At 38.1% G+C, this 19224-nt stretch overlaps 1 protein-coding gene across 7 annotated transcripts in view; it reads right to left on the minus strand.

Annotated features, from left to right (window-relative positions):
* LAMA2 (laminin subunit alpha 2) overlaps window positions 1-19224 on the minus strand; it is a 777226-nt gene that overhangs the window by 53738 nt on the left and 704264 nt on the right. For all 7 annotated transcript variants that reach the window (XM_036766214.1, XM_036766215.1, XM_036766213.1 and 4 more), the window contains 3 exons: window positions 16576-16700; window positions 7180-7342; window positions 6376-6520 (listed from right to left, as the gene is read on the minus strand). In XM_036766214.1, the coding sequence (XP_036622109.1) occupies window positions 6376-6520; window positions 7180-7342; window positions 16576-16700 (433 nt within the window). The remainder of the gene's footprint in view (window positions 1-6375; window positions 6521-7179; window positions 7343-16575; window positions 16701-19224) is intronic.

Below are 19224 nucleotides of genomic sequence, written 5' to 3' on the forward strand. Positions count from 1 at the left end.
ATCGCATAGGACTTGCTAGCAATCTGTTTTAGTGAAGGGAATTTCATAGGATCACAGATTTTAAACTGTAAGGGGACGTCTGAGGCTGTTGAGTCCAACCTCCTCATTTTGCACATGAAGAAACTGAGCCTAAGAGAGTGTAAGTGGATTACTCAGGTGCACAAAGATAGTAAGAGTATAACAGCAGGATTTTAACTCAGATCCTTCTGACTCTAAGCCCAGAACTGTGCAACCTAGCAACCACAAGGGAGTTTCCCTGAACCAGAGAAAGCAGAGGTCCAAGTCAGTGCTACCCTCTCTGGAGAAACAAACAAACAAATCCTCCACAAAATGTCTTAGTTAATGTATCATCATTGTGGTGATGACCTTAGTTCTTGAAAGCTATATGTAGCAGAGGAACAGAAGCTTTCTGTGCTATTAGGCCATAAAGGCCAGGCTAAAGAAGACTGTCATCTGACATCTAGCTTCGCAAAGAGCTAAGAGCAGCTCAATGCTAGAGGGATGGCCCCAAGATGAATCTTCTCTTGGGCTGTAGGGACTCACAGAACAGTCTGCTAAGGCCTACAGGGTTTGTGGAAAGAATAGCTATTTTGATCAAATCAAGGATTCTTGAAATATTTCAATATAATAACTACTTAGATATAAACGCATCGGACATTCATACCATTACTGGTAGGGAAGGATAAGGAGAACAGCCTCCCAGGAAACTGCTTATGGGGAAAGTAGGACAAATCAAAGAGAGAGGATTATGATGCTGATGCTGATGAGAATGATGGGAAAAATCATTTATTTGGTGTTTTATAGCTTACACAGCTTTTTCTATATATTATGTCATTTGAGATTTTTCATTTGGAGATCAAAGATCCACTAGGCCGCAACCTACTCTATGATTTATGTCTCTTTGTTTGGAATATAATAAGCATACAGTCCTTTAAGGAGTTTCTTTAACCCAGGTTCAACAATGAGACGTTTCTTGAATTTCCCAGAAAAACCTGAAGTATAACTCACATTCTATTACAGACAGTCTCTGACTTCCAGTCATACTTCAAATGGCTTCTCAAGAATGTCAGGGGAACACAGAACACCCCACTCCCCTCCTCTTCCTACTTCCAACCTCTTATGCCTGGGGCAATTCTCCACCCCTACCTTGTTCCTGTTTCTCATATGGTCTAGGGGAACTTGAGTCTAAGATAATAGGGCTGGAAGTGATGAGGAAGGGGAAGATGGATGACCCTAAATCCTTCTTGGCCTGGACTGTTGCCTCCCCTCTCTAGCCCCAGAAGAGTATCCCAAATCTCTAGCCCCTTTTCTCAATATTTCTACCACCCAGTCTCTGTGAAGCTCTCCTCTGCCTCAAAGAGTCTGAACTCTGGTGAGAGAATGCTCCCTGTAACTTGGGCCTAGTTTACCTTTGAGGAAGTTATACATTATACATTTACAAATATACAATTACATTATATACATTTATATATCTATAATTACACACATATATATACATTATATATGCACATGTACATTTATATATATACACAATTATATATACATTATAGATATATATAATTACATTATATCCATACATATGTATATGTACAAAAGCATATATATACATTTACAAATATTCAATTATACATTATAATCTACGTGCTACTCTGTCTTTATAGGTTCTAAGTGAAAAAAAGAAAAGGTTGGGGAGGAAGGGTATAGAAGTCCCCCATCATCCTCCAGTTTTTTTTAAACCTCCTGTTTCTCTGTTATTAGGAGAAGGGATTAAGTATTTATATAGTACCTATGATGCACCAGGCACTGTGCTAGGCACTGTACAAATATCTCATTTGATCTTCACAACAACCTCACAAGGGAAGTGGTATTTTTATCACCATTTTTACAGCCGAAGGAACTGAGGCAAACAGAGATTAAGTGATTTGTCCATGCACACATAGATGGTAAGTGTCTGATGCTCGATCTGAACTTGGATCTTCCCAGGCCCAGCATTGCATCCATTGTACCACCTAGGTATCTCTAGCAGCAATAAAATTAATAGTGATAAAAATCTTCCCCCACCCCATACCATTTCCCCAAATCACCAAAAGAACTTCCAAGGAACTGCAAAATTATGTAATTATTTCACATTGTAGAAATACTAAAATACAGATTCTTTTGGTGAATGTTGTACTAAAAGAAGGGCATATTTGTTCAAAAAATAATTGCTAAATGGATAGGACCTTAGGCTCACAGAATCAGAGATCATAGCTCTTGGGCTGGATCTGGAAGCGGCCTCAGAGGACATGCAGTTCAACCCTTCATTTCACAGACAGAGCCTCAGGGAAGTTAATTAAATTGCCCAAGGTAGTCACCTTGTGAATGTATCTGTGATGTTAGACTGCTCAAAGGAAATTCCTCCTCTTTGGATCAACAATGTAGTGTTGGTATATGGGCTGTGGATGCGATAGACAAATAGCCTCTTTTTATAGAACTTTACCCTTTAATGGCTTTGTTTAAAGAGTATTCTACCTGTAGTTTGGAACTTCGGTCACTGGAGAGGATTCTCTTCCTTATCCTTGATTATGTGTATTAATTTAATAATAATAGCTAGGTCTTGCTTTACATATATTTTCTCAATCTCATTATAGCCCTGTGAGGTAAATGCAATCCCCATTTTTATATATGGAGCTACTGAGGCTGAAAGAGGTTAAGTGTCACGTATTGCTTGCAATCTCAGTGGGTGAGGGAGGGGTGGAAGGGAAGGAGAGAATTTGGAATTCAAAATCTAAAAAGAAAAGAATATTAATAAATAATTTTTTTTTTAAAGAAAGAGGTAAAGTGACTCTCTGAGTTAGGAGTTGGACTTGAGTTTTCCTGATTCCAAGTACAGCCTTCCATAGTATCGCACCACCTAGTGGCCTCTCATTCTAAAACCAAACAAACAGCAGTAGCATGACCCCATTAAAAAACAAATTACTCCATCATGTTGGATGGAAAGTTCTGACTACCATGAAGGGAAGGCTTCATCCCAACCTTTATAAAAGCTGCCCTTACACATTCCTCTTCTTTCCCCATTTGTGCCTTTGTAGATTAAAGACAAGTAAACTAGGTGGTACAGTGGATAGAGTGAAGGCCCTGAAGTCAGGAAGACCTGAGTTCAAATCTGGCCTCAGATATTTACTAGCTGTGCGACCCTGGGCAAATCACTTAACCCTGACTACCTCGGTTCCTCATCTGTTGTAAAATGGGTTGGAGAAGGAAATGGCAAACCACTCCAGTATCTTTGCCAAGAAAACGACAAATGGGGTCATGAAGAGTCAGACATGATGGAACGACTCAACAACAATAAACTATTGTTATAAGATTTTAGTGCTGCTGATAGCAGACAGCATGTGTGGGTCTCTATTAGCCTTTGAATTGGTGGATGTTAGTGCTGGAAGGGACCTTAGAAGTGAGTGAATCACAGGATCCTAGGATCAGAGATCTAGAGATGGAAGAGACCTCTGAGGCAATCTATTCCAACTCCTTCACATTGCTTATGAGGAAACCGATGTCCAAGGAAATTATGTGGTTTGCCAAAGGTCATGGCATCAAAGTCAAACTCTATTATCTTAGAAATAAAAAAAAAGAGTCCCAAGGAGTGACTCGTTTAAGTTAATAAGATAGGAACTGGAACCCAGGCCTCCTGACTTGGGGTCCAGTGATAACTGTACCTTCCCATATTTCATAGAATCAGTCAGTCAAAAGCATTTAAGTACTTACTATGTATCAGGCATTATACTAAGCCCTGAGTATACAAAGAAAGATAAAATGATGGTATTGGCCCTGAAGGAGCTCACATTTTAATAGGAGACACAACATAAAAAATTATACTACAAGATATATGCTGTGTAAATGTAATCTCAGGGAAGCTAGGTGGTACAGTGGATAGAATGCTGGGCTTGGAGCTAGGAAGACTCTTCTTGAATCTTCAAATTTGACCTGAGATACTTACCAGCTGTGTCACCCTGGACAAGTCACTTAACCCTGTTTGCCTCAGTTCTCTGCTATAACATTAGCTGGAGAAGGAAATGGCAAACCCCTCCAATATCTTTGCCAGAAAACCCCAAATGGGGTCATGAAGAGTCAGATACAACTGAAAAATGAACAAATGTAATCTCAGAGGGAAAGTTATGTCTATAGGATATCTGGTTTGAGATGTCCAGGAGGGAGGTGGTGATGAGGGACTGCAACTTAGATGAGATACTGTGGCTGGATATGTGAATCTGGAAACATTTGCATAGAGGGGATAACTGAACCTATGGCAGCTGATGAGATTAGCAAGTCGGAGAGTAGAGAATGAAAAGACATGAAGGATGAAGGAAATGCCTTGAAGGACACCCACAGTTTGTAGGTAGGTGTAACCTGGATGAGGATCAGTAAGGGAGTTTGAGAAGAGGCAGTCAGGTAGATAAATGAAGAACCAAGAGAGAACAGTATCAAGAAAACCTAGAATGGAGAGAATATTCAAGAGTAAAGGGTGGAGGCATCAAATATAGATGGCTTTCTCAGGGAAGCTGGTTACAAAGAAGAGAAAATATATAGGACATTAACTAGTGGGAAGGGTTGGACCAAGTGTAGGTGGTTTTTTGTTTGTTTTTTAAGGATGAGGGAGATATGGGATATCCCTGTATGAGATATAGGGAAAGATTAAAGATTAGAGAGAGTGGGGATGATTGAAGGGGAAATCTCCTGGAGGAGAGGGGAAGGAATGGGACCAAGAGGCGTATGTTGAGAGATTAGCCTTGCCAAAGAGAAGGCCCAATTTTTCATGTGAAGCATGGGTAAAGGAAGAGATAGTAGGGGAAGATGTCTCAGTGATTTGAGATGAAAAGAAGGAAAGAAGAGAGAACTCTCAGTGAATAGATTCAATTTTTTTTCTGGGAAGTAAGAGGTAAGGTCCTCAGCTGGGAAGGTGAGGGGAGAAAATGCCTTGGGAGGCTTGAGAAAGGACAAAAAGGTTTGAAATAACTGTTGTGATGAGGAAGAGAGTGAATTGATTAGAGAGGTGTAAAAAGATTGCCATGCTGCGGTAAGACCCCAATGGAGTTATATAACTTAAATTTGTGGTGTACCCATTTAACGTAATTTTATGATTTTCTCCAGTTTTGTACAGTATCACTTTTAATAGCAAACAAGATGGTGAATCACAATACTAATCCAAGGTTGGGATTTGGCAAGGTGTGATGGGCCATAGGACAAGGGGGAAAGGGACTATATAATGCAGAGAAGACTATGGAATTGAATTGATTTAGCACGAAGCTGAGCTAAAGGAGGGAGAGCAAAGCCAGTGCAGGGTGACAGTATAGGAATGAACCAAGGGGTGAGAAGAGTGAAGGAAACAGTGAGGTTGAAAGACTGGGTTTGGGGTTGTAAGTCTAAGAGAAGGTTGGGAAGATAAAAGATTATGCTAAAGGAATTTTGGAGCTCATATAGAAATGGAAAACTTATGGATGGGTATATTTATAAGACAGAATGTCACATCTGGAAAAGGCTTTAGAGATTGCCTAGGCCACCGTCTTCATTCTACTGAGGCTGAGGTTACATGACTCATCCACAATCATACAGCAAAGTGACATACAGGACCAGGATTTGAATCCAGACCTTAGGATTGCAAATTCATTATTTTTTGTCCTATGTTCCATTATATTTGGAAAATGGTAAAATTATGATTTTTTTCTTAACTCTTAAATTTTGCTGAAAATTTAAAACTATTTATCTGAGCTATAAAAAATGGGCACTGATTTGTAAGCCTGGGGCCTAATAAATGCCAGCTAAAATGTTTTTTAGCTTTCTTTCTATATCCTGTTTGGTTTGGGGTCTTATGGCAATATATGTTGGAGGGAATTTATTAAACACTTCAACTTCAGCTGTTACCTCAGACAGTATTTTGGCATTTGCTCACTTCTTTGATACCTTGGACTTAAAAAAAATGGAATAAGGAACAAAGATTGCTGGCCTATTGCCCTAGAAACTCTTCCTGGTGGCCCTGGATTCATGGACATTTTCTCTACCACCTTTCTAGAGAGAGTTCAATTTTGGAACTACCTGAAAAAACATTTTTTCAAACCTATTACAGGATGTAATTTTGTAAGTTGTGAAACAGTTTTATGCCTGAGAATTAAGCTCCGAGTTTCAAAAGAAAATGACAGAAGAGCCATTTGACACTTCAATCAGTCACATCTAACCCAAACCACCTATAATAATCTAAGCAGAAGAATTGGCTGTATCAGTTTTTTAATAGAACTTCTGAGAACTGACAATTATGGACACCATCTTCTTTGAGATTAAATTGTGAGTTGCACTAAATGGGATAATTAAAGTACTTGGGGTGCTATCGGTATAAAAACTCACCTTGTTTTTGAATTCTTGACAGGGTGAAGGATTTCCATTTCCCATCATTATGGTTTTGGTTGCTGATAACAGAAGCAATGCCTGAGCCCAGATCATAGCTGACTTTTATGTGTCCATCAGTGAGTTCTACACTCATAAAATCTTTCTGTTTATAATGCCAAAAACACCAGTGATTAGACAAACACACACATAAAAAGGTGGGTTTTTGCTTTTACTGAGGAATTTGTGACAGTTATGGTTTCTTTTCTGCAATTCTATGTTACATTAGAAAAGAGTTCTTTTGGAGCAGGATGTACCCATTTGTAGGTGTGAAATATAGTTTCTAATGATGTAAAATGCTATGACGAAGCTATTGCGATAAAGAAAAACCTACTCTTAGCATAAATGAGACACTTTGGAAAGAATACCAAGTAAGCCACTGGGTTATCATTTAGTATCCTAGAAGAATAATTACCCATGTGGGTATCTTGAGAGATAGGTGAATAATTGGACAGACATCTAGCTCGAAATAGTGGCTTGGCTTTGACAAGATTCCAAACCAGGGTACTCTGTAGTCTGTTACATTCTTATTGTAAAGGAGCAGGTTGTGATTTGGAAAATCACAGTGCATTTTTGCTTGGAGTTATAGCTACTAGAGCAAAGTAAATTCTTTTTATTATTAGCATCATCCATGACTAGGTGCAACACAACAAATCTATTCTCCTTTACTTGTCTTATTTTATACTAATTAAAATGACCCATGACATTTGTGGGCTGTGTAGTCTAACCAGTGTGTGTGTGTATGTGTGTGAGATTTTTTTTTACCAGGTCTCGGGTGGCAAGGTACATCAGGAGAGCACTTGAAGAAAAGGTCCTGAACTTGAACATGACTGTAGAGATATTGGGGTACCAGCGTATGGGGCGGCTGACCAAAGCATAGCCTTCTCCATCAAACTGGATAGTACCCTCACTGTCTTCTACCTGCGGACTAGAAAGGCAAAAAAAAATCTATTAGTTAAGATATTTACCATGTTAATACAACATACACTAATTGTGAATTCTTGGAGGCCAGGGACCATGTGTCCTATATCCCATACATAAGTACCTAACATGGTGCTTCCCACTTAATAAACATTCAGTAAGGATTTTTTGAACAAATGAGTGAGTAATATACCATGTAAATATTGTTTAAAATGGTCCTGATTCAAAAGAAAGGTTATACATATGGGACGGGATAGAAGGAAAGAAGGAAAAAAAGGGACTAGGGAGAAAGAAAACCAAAAAGGTATTCACAGAATAGGAGCAGTAATAAGCAAAAACATTTATTACATATCTACAGCGTTCACAGTACTGTACCAGTGACTTCAGTGATTGTTTATAAGCTCATCAGTGTGGTACTTTCTCTCCTAGTAGAGATTATAATCTGTCTTCTTATTCTGTGCAATTCTTGCCCATATTTTTCCATGAATCCTCCATGCAGGATCAAGTCAAAACATTGGAAGTCTTCTCCTGGCTAAATAAATACTTTGGCAATACCACCACTGCGCTCAGATTGTCCACTGGTTATCTTTCTCTCTCTTGTTACTCTTGCCTAACACCTTTTTCAGTCCCACATGTCCTTGATATCTTTTACATTAATTCTCAATTGATTTGGTAATGTTCTGAGGACTGCACGCATCTACCATCAATCAATCTGTTAATAAGTATTTACTAGGTGCCTACTCTAATGGGGGCATTGAATTAGGTTCTGGGGGTATAATCAGAAAGAATGAAACAATTTCTACTCAGAAGGGGCTTATATTTGAAGGCAAGAGCCAACAAGGACATATATAGATATATACAGAATAAATACAAATACATATAAAATAGCTGAATACAAGGTAGTTTGATAGGGAGGGCAGTGGGAGATGAGGGGATCAGGAAAGGTTTCCCATGAGCCCAAGATGTGTCTTGAAGGAGGGAAGCAATTCTATTAGTCAAAAGTGAAGGGGCAATGTTTTCTCAGAATGGGAGACAACTAGTGCAAATGTACAACGATGGGAGAGGGAGTGCCCATGTGAATGGAACAAGGAGAAAACCAGACTGGCAAGATCACAGAACGTGGAAGGGGAAGTGATGTTCAGTGAGGTTAGAAAGATTGATTAGGGCAAGGTTATGAAGGACTATAAAAGCTAAACAGAGGAGCTTATATCTGACTTTAGAGACAATGGGAAGTCACTACGATTGGTTTAATAGGGGAATGACACAATCAGATCTTTCCTTAAGGAAAATAATTCTGGCAGCAGTGTGAAGGATGTATTGAAGTGGGGAGAGATTTGAGGCAGGGAGACCAATTTAGGATGTCACTGCAATAATCTAGGGGAGGGGGGGATGAGCGCAAGATTTAAGGTGATAGATAATTAAACAGAGAGAAAGGATCAGATGTGAGAGATACTGTGGAGATGAATATGGCAAGTTTGGTAACAGATTGGATATGAGGAATGAGGGAGAGTGAGAAATCAAAGACAACACCAATTAAGGATAACCTGAGAGACTGGAATCTTTGACAGAAACAGAGAAGTTTGGGAAAAGGGATAGATTTGGGTAGAAAGATAGTGAGCTCTATATGAACAAATTGAGTTTGAAATATCTCTGGGACATCCAGCTTTAAATGCCCAATAAACAACTGAAGAGGTGGGACTGAAGCTCAGGGGAGATAGTGAGACTGGTTATATAGATCTGGGATCCATTGGTAAGGAGACTATAATTAAGACTATAGGGAGAGAATTTAGGAAGAGAAGAGAAGGGGGATGAAGACAGAACCTTGGGGAACATCCACAATTAGTGGTCATGTTATAGATAATGAACTAGCAAAGGAGTGTGGAAAGTGATGAGACAGATAGGAGGAAAATGAAGAGAGAAGCCATATCTCGAAAACTCAGAGAAGAAGAAAGAACAGCCAGGAGGAGACATCAAGAAAGATGAGGACTGAAAAAAGACCATCAAATCTGACAAGCATTGAGGAGACAGAGAAAAGAAGGACAGTCTCTTTTCTTAAGGAACTCATATTTCAATAGGGAGATGCAAAATACAAAATACAAGTCAGATGAAAAAGTCCAGTGGTCCTTAGGATACACCAGCACCTTTTTTTAGTATCATTTTCATAAATCAAATCAAAATGGTTTCTAATGCTGAGCCATTTGATGGTGCCAAGGACGTTGACATTGAGAAGTTTCTTTTCTGGCTCTTCAGTAGCTGTGGCTGCTGAGAAGACAAGTGCTGTAGGATCTACCGAGGCAGTGGCCTAGTTTGCTTTTCTGAATGATAACTGCAGAGACAAGCGTGGAAGGGTGGATATAAAGAAAAACTGACTGCAAGATATCTGTCCTTCCATTACCCTCTGAGCTGTCTGCAATTTGGATTCTTCCAAGATCATGGTGTTCCATGATTCACAGTCTTAAAGTATCATCAGAAAAATAATGGTTTAAAAAAATCTTTGGAAAAAATGAGCAATTTGAGATCATTGAAGGTGCTTAGGCAATTTCCCCACAGGAGATCTAGGTCCATCTCCTCCTACCTTTCAATTCTGGGCCTAGTTTATCATATATATATTTATGTATATATACATGCACACGTTGGATTTCATTGGCACAGGCAACTCCTGTTGAGGAAGCTCTCTTTATCCAGGCAGATAAAGACCTGTTCTGCAATTTACAGTCTTGGAGAACTGCTTGGGGCACAAAGATGTTAAGTTATTTGCCCAGGGTCATTACAGTCAGAATTTTAAAACTAGCCTTTCCTAACTGTGACCTTGGCTCTCTATCTACTACGCCAGGCCATTTTTTTTTCCTAGTGTGGGTTACTAGGCCAATCTCTCTTGAAACTCAAAGATCCATCTACAATGAGTGCCTCCATTTCTTTTCCTCTCATTCTCTTCTTAACCCTGTGATATGGCTTCCAATTTCATCACTCAACTGAAACCAATCTCTTTAAAGTTATCAATAATCCTTAATTGTCATATTTAATGGCCTTTTCTAAATCCTCATTAGACACTGCTGACCATCCTCTCCTCATGGAAATAATCTTCTCTTTTGGTTTTTGTGACACTACTCTCTCCTGGTTGTCCTTCTCTCTGACCATTCCGTCCTTTGCTGATTCACCATCCATATTCCATGCAGTAACTGGGATTATAGCCAAGGCTCTGACACAATCTTTTCTTTTTCTCTCTGCACTCTCTTACTTGAGGACCTCATTAGTTCTCATGGGTTCAATTAACAGCAGATGATTCCCAGATCTGTGTGTGTGTGTATGTATATATCTCCCTGTGTGTGTATGTATATGGTGTATGTATGTATATATCTATCTACATCTATATCTATCAATGTCTATACCTATATACATATATATCCCTAGTCTCTTCCCTGAATTACAACCCTACATCACCAAGTACCTTTTGGATATTTCAAATCGCATGTCCTATTGAGGCTCTCAAACTTAAAATGACCCAAACAGCACTCTTTTCTTTCCCTCCAAACAGACCACTTTTTTGCATTTCCTTACTGATGTTGAGGGTACCACTAAACTCCCAGGCACCCAAGCTCATGACGATCCTCATTCTCACTCATCTGACATATCCAATAAATTTTCAAGTCTTGGTGATTCCACCTCAACAACATTTCTCACATCTGTACCCTCTTCTTCACTCCCATGACCATCACTCTGTTTTAGTTTAGGCCCTCATCATTTCTAGGATTATTGCAATGACCTTTTAAATGGTCGATGCTTCGTGTCTCTCCCTACTCCAATCTATCCTCTACTCAGCTGCCAAAATTGTTTTCAAAAAGCATAGATCCAAACATGTGACTCAGTAAATTCTAGTGGTTCCCTATTATCTCTAGGATCAAATATAAGATTTGCTTTTTAGCATTTAAAGCTCTTCACAATTTGACTCTTCCTATATTTCCGGTGTATTTGCTTTTTACTCGCCTCCACAGGTGAATAAACCAGCATCATTGACCTTGCTGTTCCTCACCCTCCATTTCCATTCCCTATGTCTTTGCACCGGGCTGTCCCCATTAGTTTAATGTTCTTCATCCTCATCTCTGCCTCCTGGATTCTCTAATTTCTTTCATGACACAGCTTAAATCCCACCTTCTACAGGAGTCCTTTCAGGATACATCCAGCTGCTAGTGTCTTTTCCTTTGAGATTACCTTCCATTTACTCTGCATAGATTTTGCATGTACTTACTTATTTTCTTATTTGCTTCTGCCATTAGAATTAGGGCTCCTTGAGGAGGTAATTAAGTTATTAAATCTAATAACCTCACTTACTTAAAAAGTAAGTTCACATACCCCAGGTTAAGATCCAAGTTATAGATCTTGCATGTACTTATTTTCTTATTTGCTTCCATCATTAGAATTAGACTTCCTAGGGGAGGTTATTAAGTTATTAAGTCTAATAACCTCACTTACTTAAAAAATAAGTTCACATACCCCAGGTCAAGATCCCCTGTCTCTTCCCTGAAGATATATACCCGCTGTGACATTGCCACCAAAAGACAAACAAAGTTATAGGTCTTGTCAGGAAAGGTGTATAGAGAAAATGGACACCATGGATTTCTTCTACAAAACTATAGAACAGCAACACTACTGCATAGATTTTGTCCACACGCTTAACCTATAGTGGAGAGAGTACTGGTTTGGGAGTCAAAAGACATGGGTTCTAGTATTGGCTTTGTCACTGTTATTATGTGAAATGGGCAGGTGGATCTGGTCTCTCTAGGCTTCAGTTTGCTAGTCTGTAAAATTTAGGGATTGGATTAGATGATGTTGGCCAAGAGGCCTTCCAGGTCTAAATCCTATGATTCTATAGCTCACGAAGGAGTTAAAGAGAGACTCAAGAGTAATTCTCATCCGCAGGAGGGGATTTTGGCACAGCACACCTATACAGAGAGATTTGGATCAACTAATTTCACCTGATGAATGAGATTGCTTTGGATCACCTATAGTTTAGTCCAATTTAAACTTACGACCTTGGGATTAAGAGAAAACAAATAGCAAGCTCTGTAATATATTTTATTGCAGCATTTCACCCTCTAGCCTTCTATTAAGAATTGTTTATCCTTGGAATATTTTAAATGGATTTTTATTTTAGTTTTATAGCTCTAGCTGCCTTGTAGGTAACACTCACTAACCAGCAGCCTGATTTTTAACGTTTTCCTATTCCTTTGAACATTTTCATGGAAAGTGACTACTATTTTGTATGATTAATGAGCTACATCTCTAAGCCTTAACTTTCTCTTGTTTTCCACTTGGGCCTTGATTTTAGATCTAGTTGCTGTAGCTTTAATCTCATTACTTATGAATAGTAACACTCTCCTATTTTTAGCTCTAATGCAATGGGAATAGCTGCCTGTGAATTGTAAATATATGGAAGACTTTCATATTTTTTTCAAAGCTGTGCTAAAGGCATATTACAACACTCAGCCATTCTTCTTATTTTAATCTTAATGTCCAGTTAAATGAAGGTGTAGGGAAGGGACTAAGCAGTAGTTTAATTTAGAAAGTCTTGCCTCTGATAGTCTTATTCTGACAAGCTGGGAAGGAAGTTTGATGTTTTACCTGCAATGCTAAGTAGAGTGGAGAGGGAACAGAGGTCGTGGAAATACGTATGTGTACCTCAGACTGGAAATAACAGTCCAGATTTACTGATTGCTCCCTAATTTTTCAAACCTCTGTACTGTCAATTTTAATATTCATCAACTCTTCTACTATTTAGTTTCTATTGATTGTTATATTCTGATGTACTCACAGGAAGGAACCCTTTGACTATTCAATATATATATACATTTAAATTAAGTGATTTCTAATAAATAATATTAGCATTAATGCAACCAATTAGGTTTGCCTTCTATTAAGAGTAGAGAAAAATATTAGTGCAACCAATTGTATGTGCTTTGCAACTGTTTCTATTTAATTGAATTTTAAGGTACAAAACATAATTTTTCAGTGATTCCTTCAAAGATCATCAATCTAGAACTTCAATGGATCTTAGACTAAATCATCTAAACCAACCTCCTCATTTTAGAAATGAAGAAAGTAAGGAGAAGAAAGGCAAAGTGACTGAACCCAAGCCACTGTGGGATTAAGCAGCAGAGACCGGATTTGGACTCAGGTCGTCTGCCTCCAAATGGAGCACTCTATCTAAAGTATCACATTACCTTTTAGCAACCAGGATTCTCCATTTCTTCATTCATTCCCATATATGCTTCCTCCATTTCTTCATTCATTCCCATATATGCTTCCTCTTACGTGGTCATAGTTATTGTAAAGTATTTTTTTCTGGTTCTGCTTCTTTTTCCACTTTGCATTATTTTATAATGTCTGTCTAGATTTCTTTACATTTGCTTATACTTATTGATCTACATTGCATTATTGTATTCAGTTATACTAGTGCTTTATAACCTATTCCACTGCCCTCTCTCATTTGGAATTTTTAACTTTCTTTTGGTTGTAGTTGTTTGCAAGTACAAATAATGCTGCTATGACAATCTTCAAAAAGATAGTTCTTTTAGACTGTTGCTGTTGTTATTACACTTTTAGGATATGTATATACTATACATTCATATTGAGGGTATGAATATAATATATATGTAGTATACATAGTATATATATATAGTATACATATATTTAGGGTATAAATATAATATACACATATTACATCAGAGGTATATATATAATATATAGTAAATTTATTTTTATATGCGTTTATAATTAATCCTTCTCATTACTACCCCCATGCCTCCACCAAACAACAACACCAAAAAATCCACAACAAAACTTTCATGATAAACACGAATAGTCCAGGGTACCAATTTCCCACGTCGGCCATGCCTAAACATGTCTCTGCATTTTAAGTTCATCACCTCTCTGGCAGGAGTCTAGTGGTAGATTTCATATTCAGTCTTTAGGACTGGTAGTTGAGCATTGTATTGATCAAAGTTTAGTTTCAACAAAAGAATTATTAGTTCATGGAATAAAATAGTTCTTGTAACTTTTGTTGCATACTCCCAGATTGCTCTACAAAAGACTGTACGAGTTTGCCATAGTTCTGTCCTAACTCTTTAGTCTTCTTACACTTTATTTTTCTCCCTACACTCTACATTTTAGCAACATTGCTTTACTTGCAGTACTTGAAGTGACACTCAGTATCCCAGTTCTGTGCCTTGCACTGTGTCTCTCAAGCCTGGAATGCTCTTCCACTTCTCATATGCCTCTTGGTTTTCTAGAGCCCTTCAAGCCTTAGCCTAAAACCCACTATTTCAGGAGGCCTTTCCTGGTCCCTTCCCATTCCTCCAGCTCTGAGCTCCTACTGTTATCACCTCAGAGTTTCTTCAGTCTATTCTGTATATATCTTTCTAGTTTATTTATTGTTTTCCCCATTTGAAAATGAGTTCCTTCAGAGCAGGGACTAGATTTTTGCCTTGCTTTGTAACCCAGCATTTAGCACGGTGCTTGGCACATATAAGTGATTAATAAGTGTTTGCTAATTTGACTTGACCTGACACAGCAATGAATTTTGTTGCTTTTAATTATTTTTGTTAATTTGATGGGTTTAAGATAAAACCTCAAAGTTGCTTCGATTTGCATCTCTTGATTATTAGTGAGGTTAAACTTCATTATTAATGATTTGTATTGATTAATAATGCTCTCTTTAAAGTTGTCATCTTATACTTTGATAATTCTTTCATTAAGGATGTGATGTTAGCTTTGTATATTTTTAACAGTTCCTTATGTATTTTATGTAAAGATTAATCTATTGCGTATTTCTGTGTTCCTGTCATCATCCATTAATATTTTTCTAAGCTATTATTTTTTCTTTCTTTACATTTTTTCATAGTACAGAAACTGTTTTTCACATAACCAGCACATCTTGTCCTTAATACTTTCTTAATTTCTTCAAGAGAAAAAGAATCACATCTCTACTCCAAACAAGATAAATTCACTATTTCCCTTTGTTCCATCTTGTTTATAGTTTATTTTTCTCATGTTTTTCTCTCATCCAGCAGGAATTCATGGAAGTATCTGATATAAAAGGAGAACCTATTATGTGCCAGCTACTGTGCTAAGTGTTTTATAAATATTATCTTGCTTGATGTGAACCTGAATCAAGCTTTTGCCCTCTTGAACTGGCTGAGGAGAACCCTTGTTAGATTTTCAGTGTGAACACTTATACCTCTGAAAATAGGAAATGCTACAAATCAAGGTTTGATTTATTGTTTTGCTGATTGTTTAGACAAGAAGATGTTAATAATGCAGATTAACTTTAAAAGCATGTCAAGAGTCCATTCCTCCCTTACCACCATAGTTGTCAAATCTTTACTAGCACACCCCTGATCTATATCCATTTTCCAAGTTAGTAGACAATTTTCCCAATTTTTTTTTCAGATGACCTACAATTTCAATGATATAAGGAAGTCCTAATTCCATCTATTAAATAGGGAATCTATTCTCTATTTTTATTTTCTATTCTGGGGGGGGGGGGCGCAGAGAGTCTGGGACCTTTGATTTCACTAGGGTAGAGAACTCCTGATGAAAAAAAAGAAATTTACATGATAACTTTATCATAAATATAAAAGGAACAGCAAGTTGCACATAATAGATTTGCAATTTCATGTGCAAAAAATAAAAAGAAAGAAAAAAGAAAAGAAACTCCTTAATCAAAGCAAATTTAATACAGCAATTTATAGTCTTAGACAGTGGCGTGTGGAACTGAGAGGTCAAATGACTTATGTCCATGGTTATGCACTTGCCAGAGGCACAGAGATCAAGATCAGTGTGAGATTCAGAAGACAGGGCCCCTGCCCTCAGGGAGTTTACATCTAGATGAATGTCCTAGATTTATTTTTCAGGTTTCATTTTAAAATATTTTTGTTCAACATGTGGGCATGTTTATACTTTGTCCATGGCTCTAGATCCTGACTCATTCTATCTTTTCCTTCCCAAATAACTTTTTAGTTCCTCTTTTTTCCCAGTCCTTTATACTCATCCTTCTTATCTACTTGTTCATAACCTTCCAGGCTTAAGGAATACTAAACCACTCTTTATGGGGAATAGAATGAATAGAACAGAAACTATGTGATTGAATGATGCCTTATCTATAATAACAGAATACTCTTATACTAAAACTGAGACCATCAGGATACAGAGGACTAGACAAAGAAAGGTCACACTATTACTAACCTGACTGTGCATCCTTTGCAGTCACCTTCTATATCTCGGAAATTCCACAACCCTATGGGTTTGCTGTCGAAGTATGTTTCACCCATACATCCAGTGAAGGTAATAACTCGTACAGCATCGGCCTTCTGCACATGGGAAACAAAACATTTGTTAGAATTTAGCTCAAACTGTGATCACAGTGCTTAAAAATAAACTCGGGCCACAGTTTTTTTGTCAGATTCATCAAGGTGGCCTATCTCCAAAATAGGGTGACCAAGCCACTGATGCTTTGGAATCTCTAATCCCTCTTGGTAGGGTCTTTGTAGACCCAGGGGCTAGAATGCCTGACAGTGGTAGGTGCTTAAGAGACATTTGTTGAAGTGAGTTTATTCTCTATGTAAAGAGATGATGTTGATCAGTGAAAATTACAGTAGGAATACTTCATGCAGCTAGGTGATGCAGTATATGGAGCACTTGGCTCAGGATCAGAGAGACTCATCTTTGTGAGTTCAAATTCAGCCTCACTTGTGTGTCTTTATTACTTTCTTAGTTTCTTCAAGAGAAAAAGATTCACATATCTACTCCAGTTGTGTGACCCTGTGTATTGTTAATGTATTTTTGCTTAATGGGAAGATCTTTCCCATCCATTAACAGGCCCATGTTGATCTGCTTAAGTCACATGGAAGCCTAAGTCACATGAGTTTGAGTCATGTGAGCCTGGGTCATGAGGGTTATGATGCCCTTTGACCCTGAAGAAATACACACACAGACACACACACACACACACGTATATATATTTACTCTGAGGTTAGCATTTTGCTTTGTGGCTCACTCATGGGAAGAGTGTTCGTTCATGTGATGAAGCCAGATGAGACTCTGGGTAGCCATTAAGGAGGCCCCCGGCTTTGAAAAACCCAGATGTTGGTGCTTCTCTCTCTGGTAACTATGTATGTATTGCTTTTGGTCAGACAGTTAGAAGCCCTGTCTGTTGGTCTTTGCTGTTTGTAGTTGTTCTGTTTGTATAATTTTTGCTTGTAATTGCTGTTTGTATTTTCTCTGAAGTTCAGGGTGCTGACTCTTCCTCTGAACTAAGTGAATGATAATATATATATATTGTGTGTGTGTGTGTGTATATTATATGTGTGTGTGTGTGTGTGTGTGCGCATGTGTGTTTGATTAAAGTGAGATTGTCGATCATTTAAAAGTTGCTTTCCTTTAGAAAAGCAGATCAAAGAATCTGTGTTGGCAGTCCTCCTGTGTGCTGGTGTTATTAGTCTTACACCCCCACAGCAGCTGCTAGTAACATTGCTGTTACACCCTGGACAAGTCATTTAACCCTGTTTGCCTCAGTCCCTTATCTGCAGAATAAGCTGGAGGAAGAAATAGTAAACCACTCCAGGATCTGTGCCAAGAAAACCCCAAATGGGGTCACGAAGAATCTGAAATGACTGAAGAGCAGCAGCAATTCATGCAGTCATTTTCCCCACCACAAGCAGAGGTTCACCCCAAATATACAGAAGCTAATTTTCCAACACAGTGGGTTAGCTTGGCTTTTTGCTTCTTCTCCTTTCTGCGCTCCTCCCAAGGGGTTTATCGAGACACTTGTGAGTAGCTCTAATAAACATTCTAAGAGGCTAGTGCTTAAAATGATTGACCTTAATGAGTTTGGTAGATTATCTGTTAATTCCCTTTGTTCCTCTTTTCTCTCTGTCCCCAGGGATGCTGACTGTAAGAGAGAGCTACTTTGCTACTAGGTACATCCCTGGGGACAAAGACAGTTTACGTGAGGGTGGAGAATGGATTACCAGGGTCCTAAAGTGTGCATTTCTAGTTAACAAGGATGATTTCATCATGTGGCTTGTGGAATTAGTATCCTTGTTGTGTAGTCCTATCTCATCCACAAAATAAAATAAATAAACCTGTTTTGTAACCTCCTCTCTAAAGGTTAGGATTGGGTCCTCATGGGAACTAGAAAAGGCTTTCTTTGCAACTGTCAGATTAAAATTTGGGGTCACCATGGCTTTTCAATCTTCCTGATGAATCTTCTCCCTGGATATTTCCTACAAGCTCAGGACTAATCCACTCTATTCAACTGTGCTCTTCTGCCTCACCCACAGGTCTTTTCACAAACACCTCATTTCATTTCAACAATATGAACCCCTTTGAAATTCAGGCACTTGATAATGCACAAGTACCTGCCATGAAGCAATTATGAATATTAAGAGCATTATCTTGTAAGAATGAGGTAAAGATCAACTTTAAATTTTTCAGAGACAGATCATGATCTGAAAGCTTATGGTTCCTGGATATTTCCCAAGGTAGTCATAAATCTTTTAATTAGTACTGAGTATGAACTTCATATCACTTCATATCCTACGTGAGAGTTAAGTCATAAAGGGATATTTAAAATGAGGTCGCATTAAAAAAAAAACAACAAAAAACAACCACCTCCCTCTGAGAAGACTGATCTGAAAAGAGATAAAAGAGGGATGTCAAGAAATTTGCATCAAATGAGAGAGAAAAAAATTGCCACAGCATAGATAGATCCCTCTCTTTTTTGGGGGGGGGGCAGGGAACCAATCCATGAAGATTTGATATTCAGCTTGAAAAAATATTGTTCTAATTGGAGCCATGTTTTTATAAAAAAAGAAAAAAAAACAACAAAACGAG

The sequence above is a fragment of the Trichosurus vulpecula genome, chromosome 7 (assembly GCF_011100635.1).
Source record: "Trichosurus vulpecula isolate mTriVul1 chromosome 7, mTriVul1.pri, whole genome shotgun sequence".
Classification (NCBI taxonomy): domain Eukaryota; kingdom Metazoa; phylum Chordata; class Mammalia; order Diprotodontia; family Phalangeridae; genus Trichosurus; species Trichosurus vulpecula.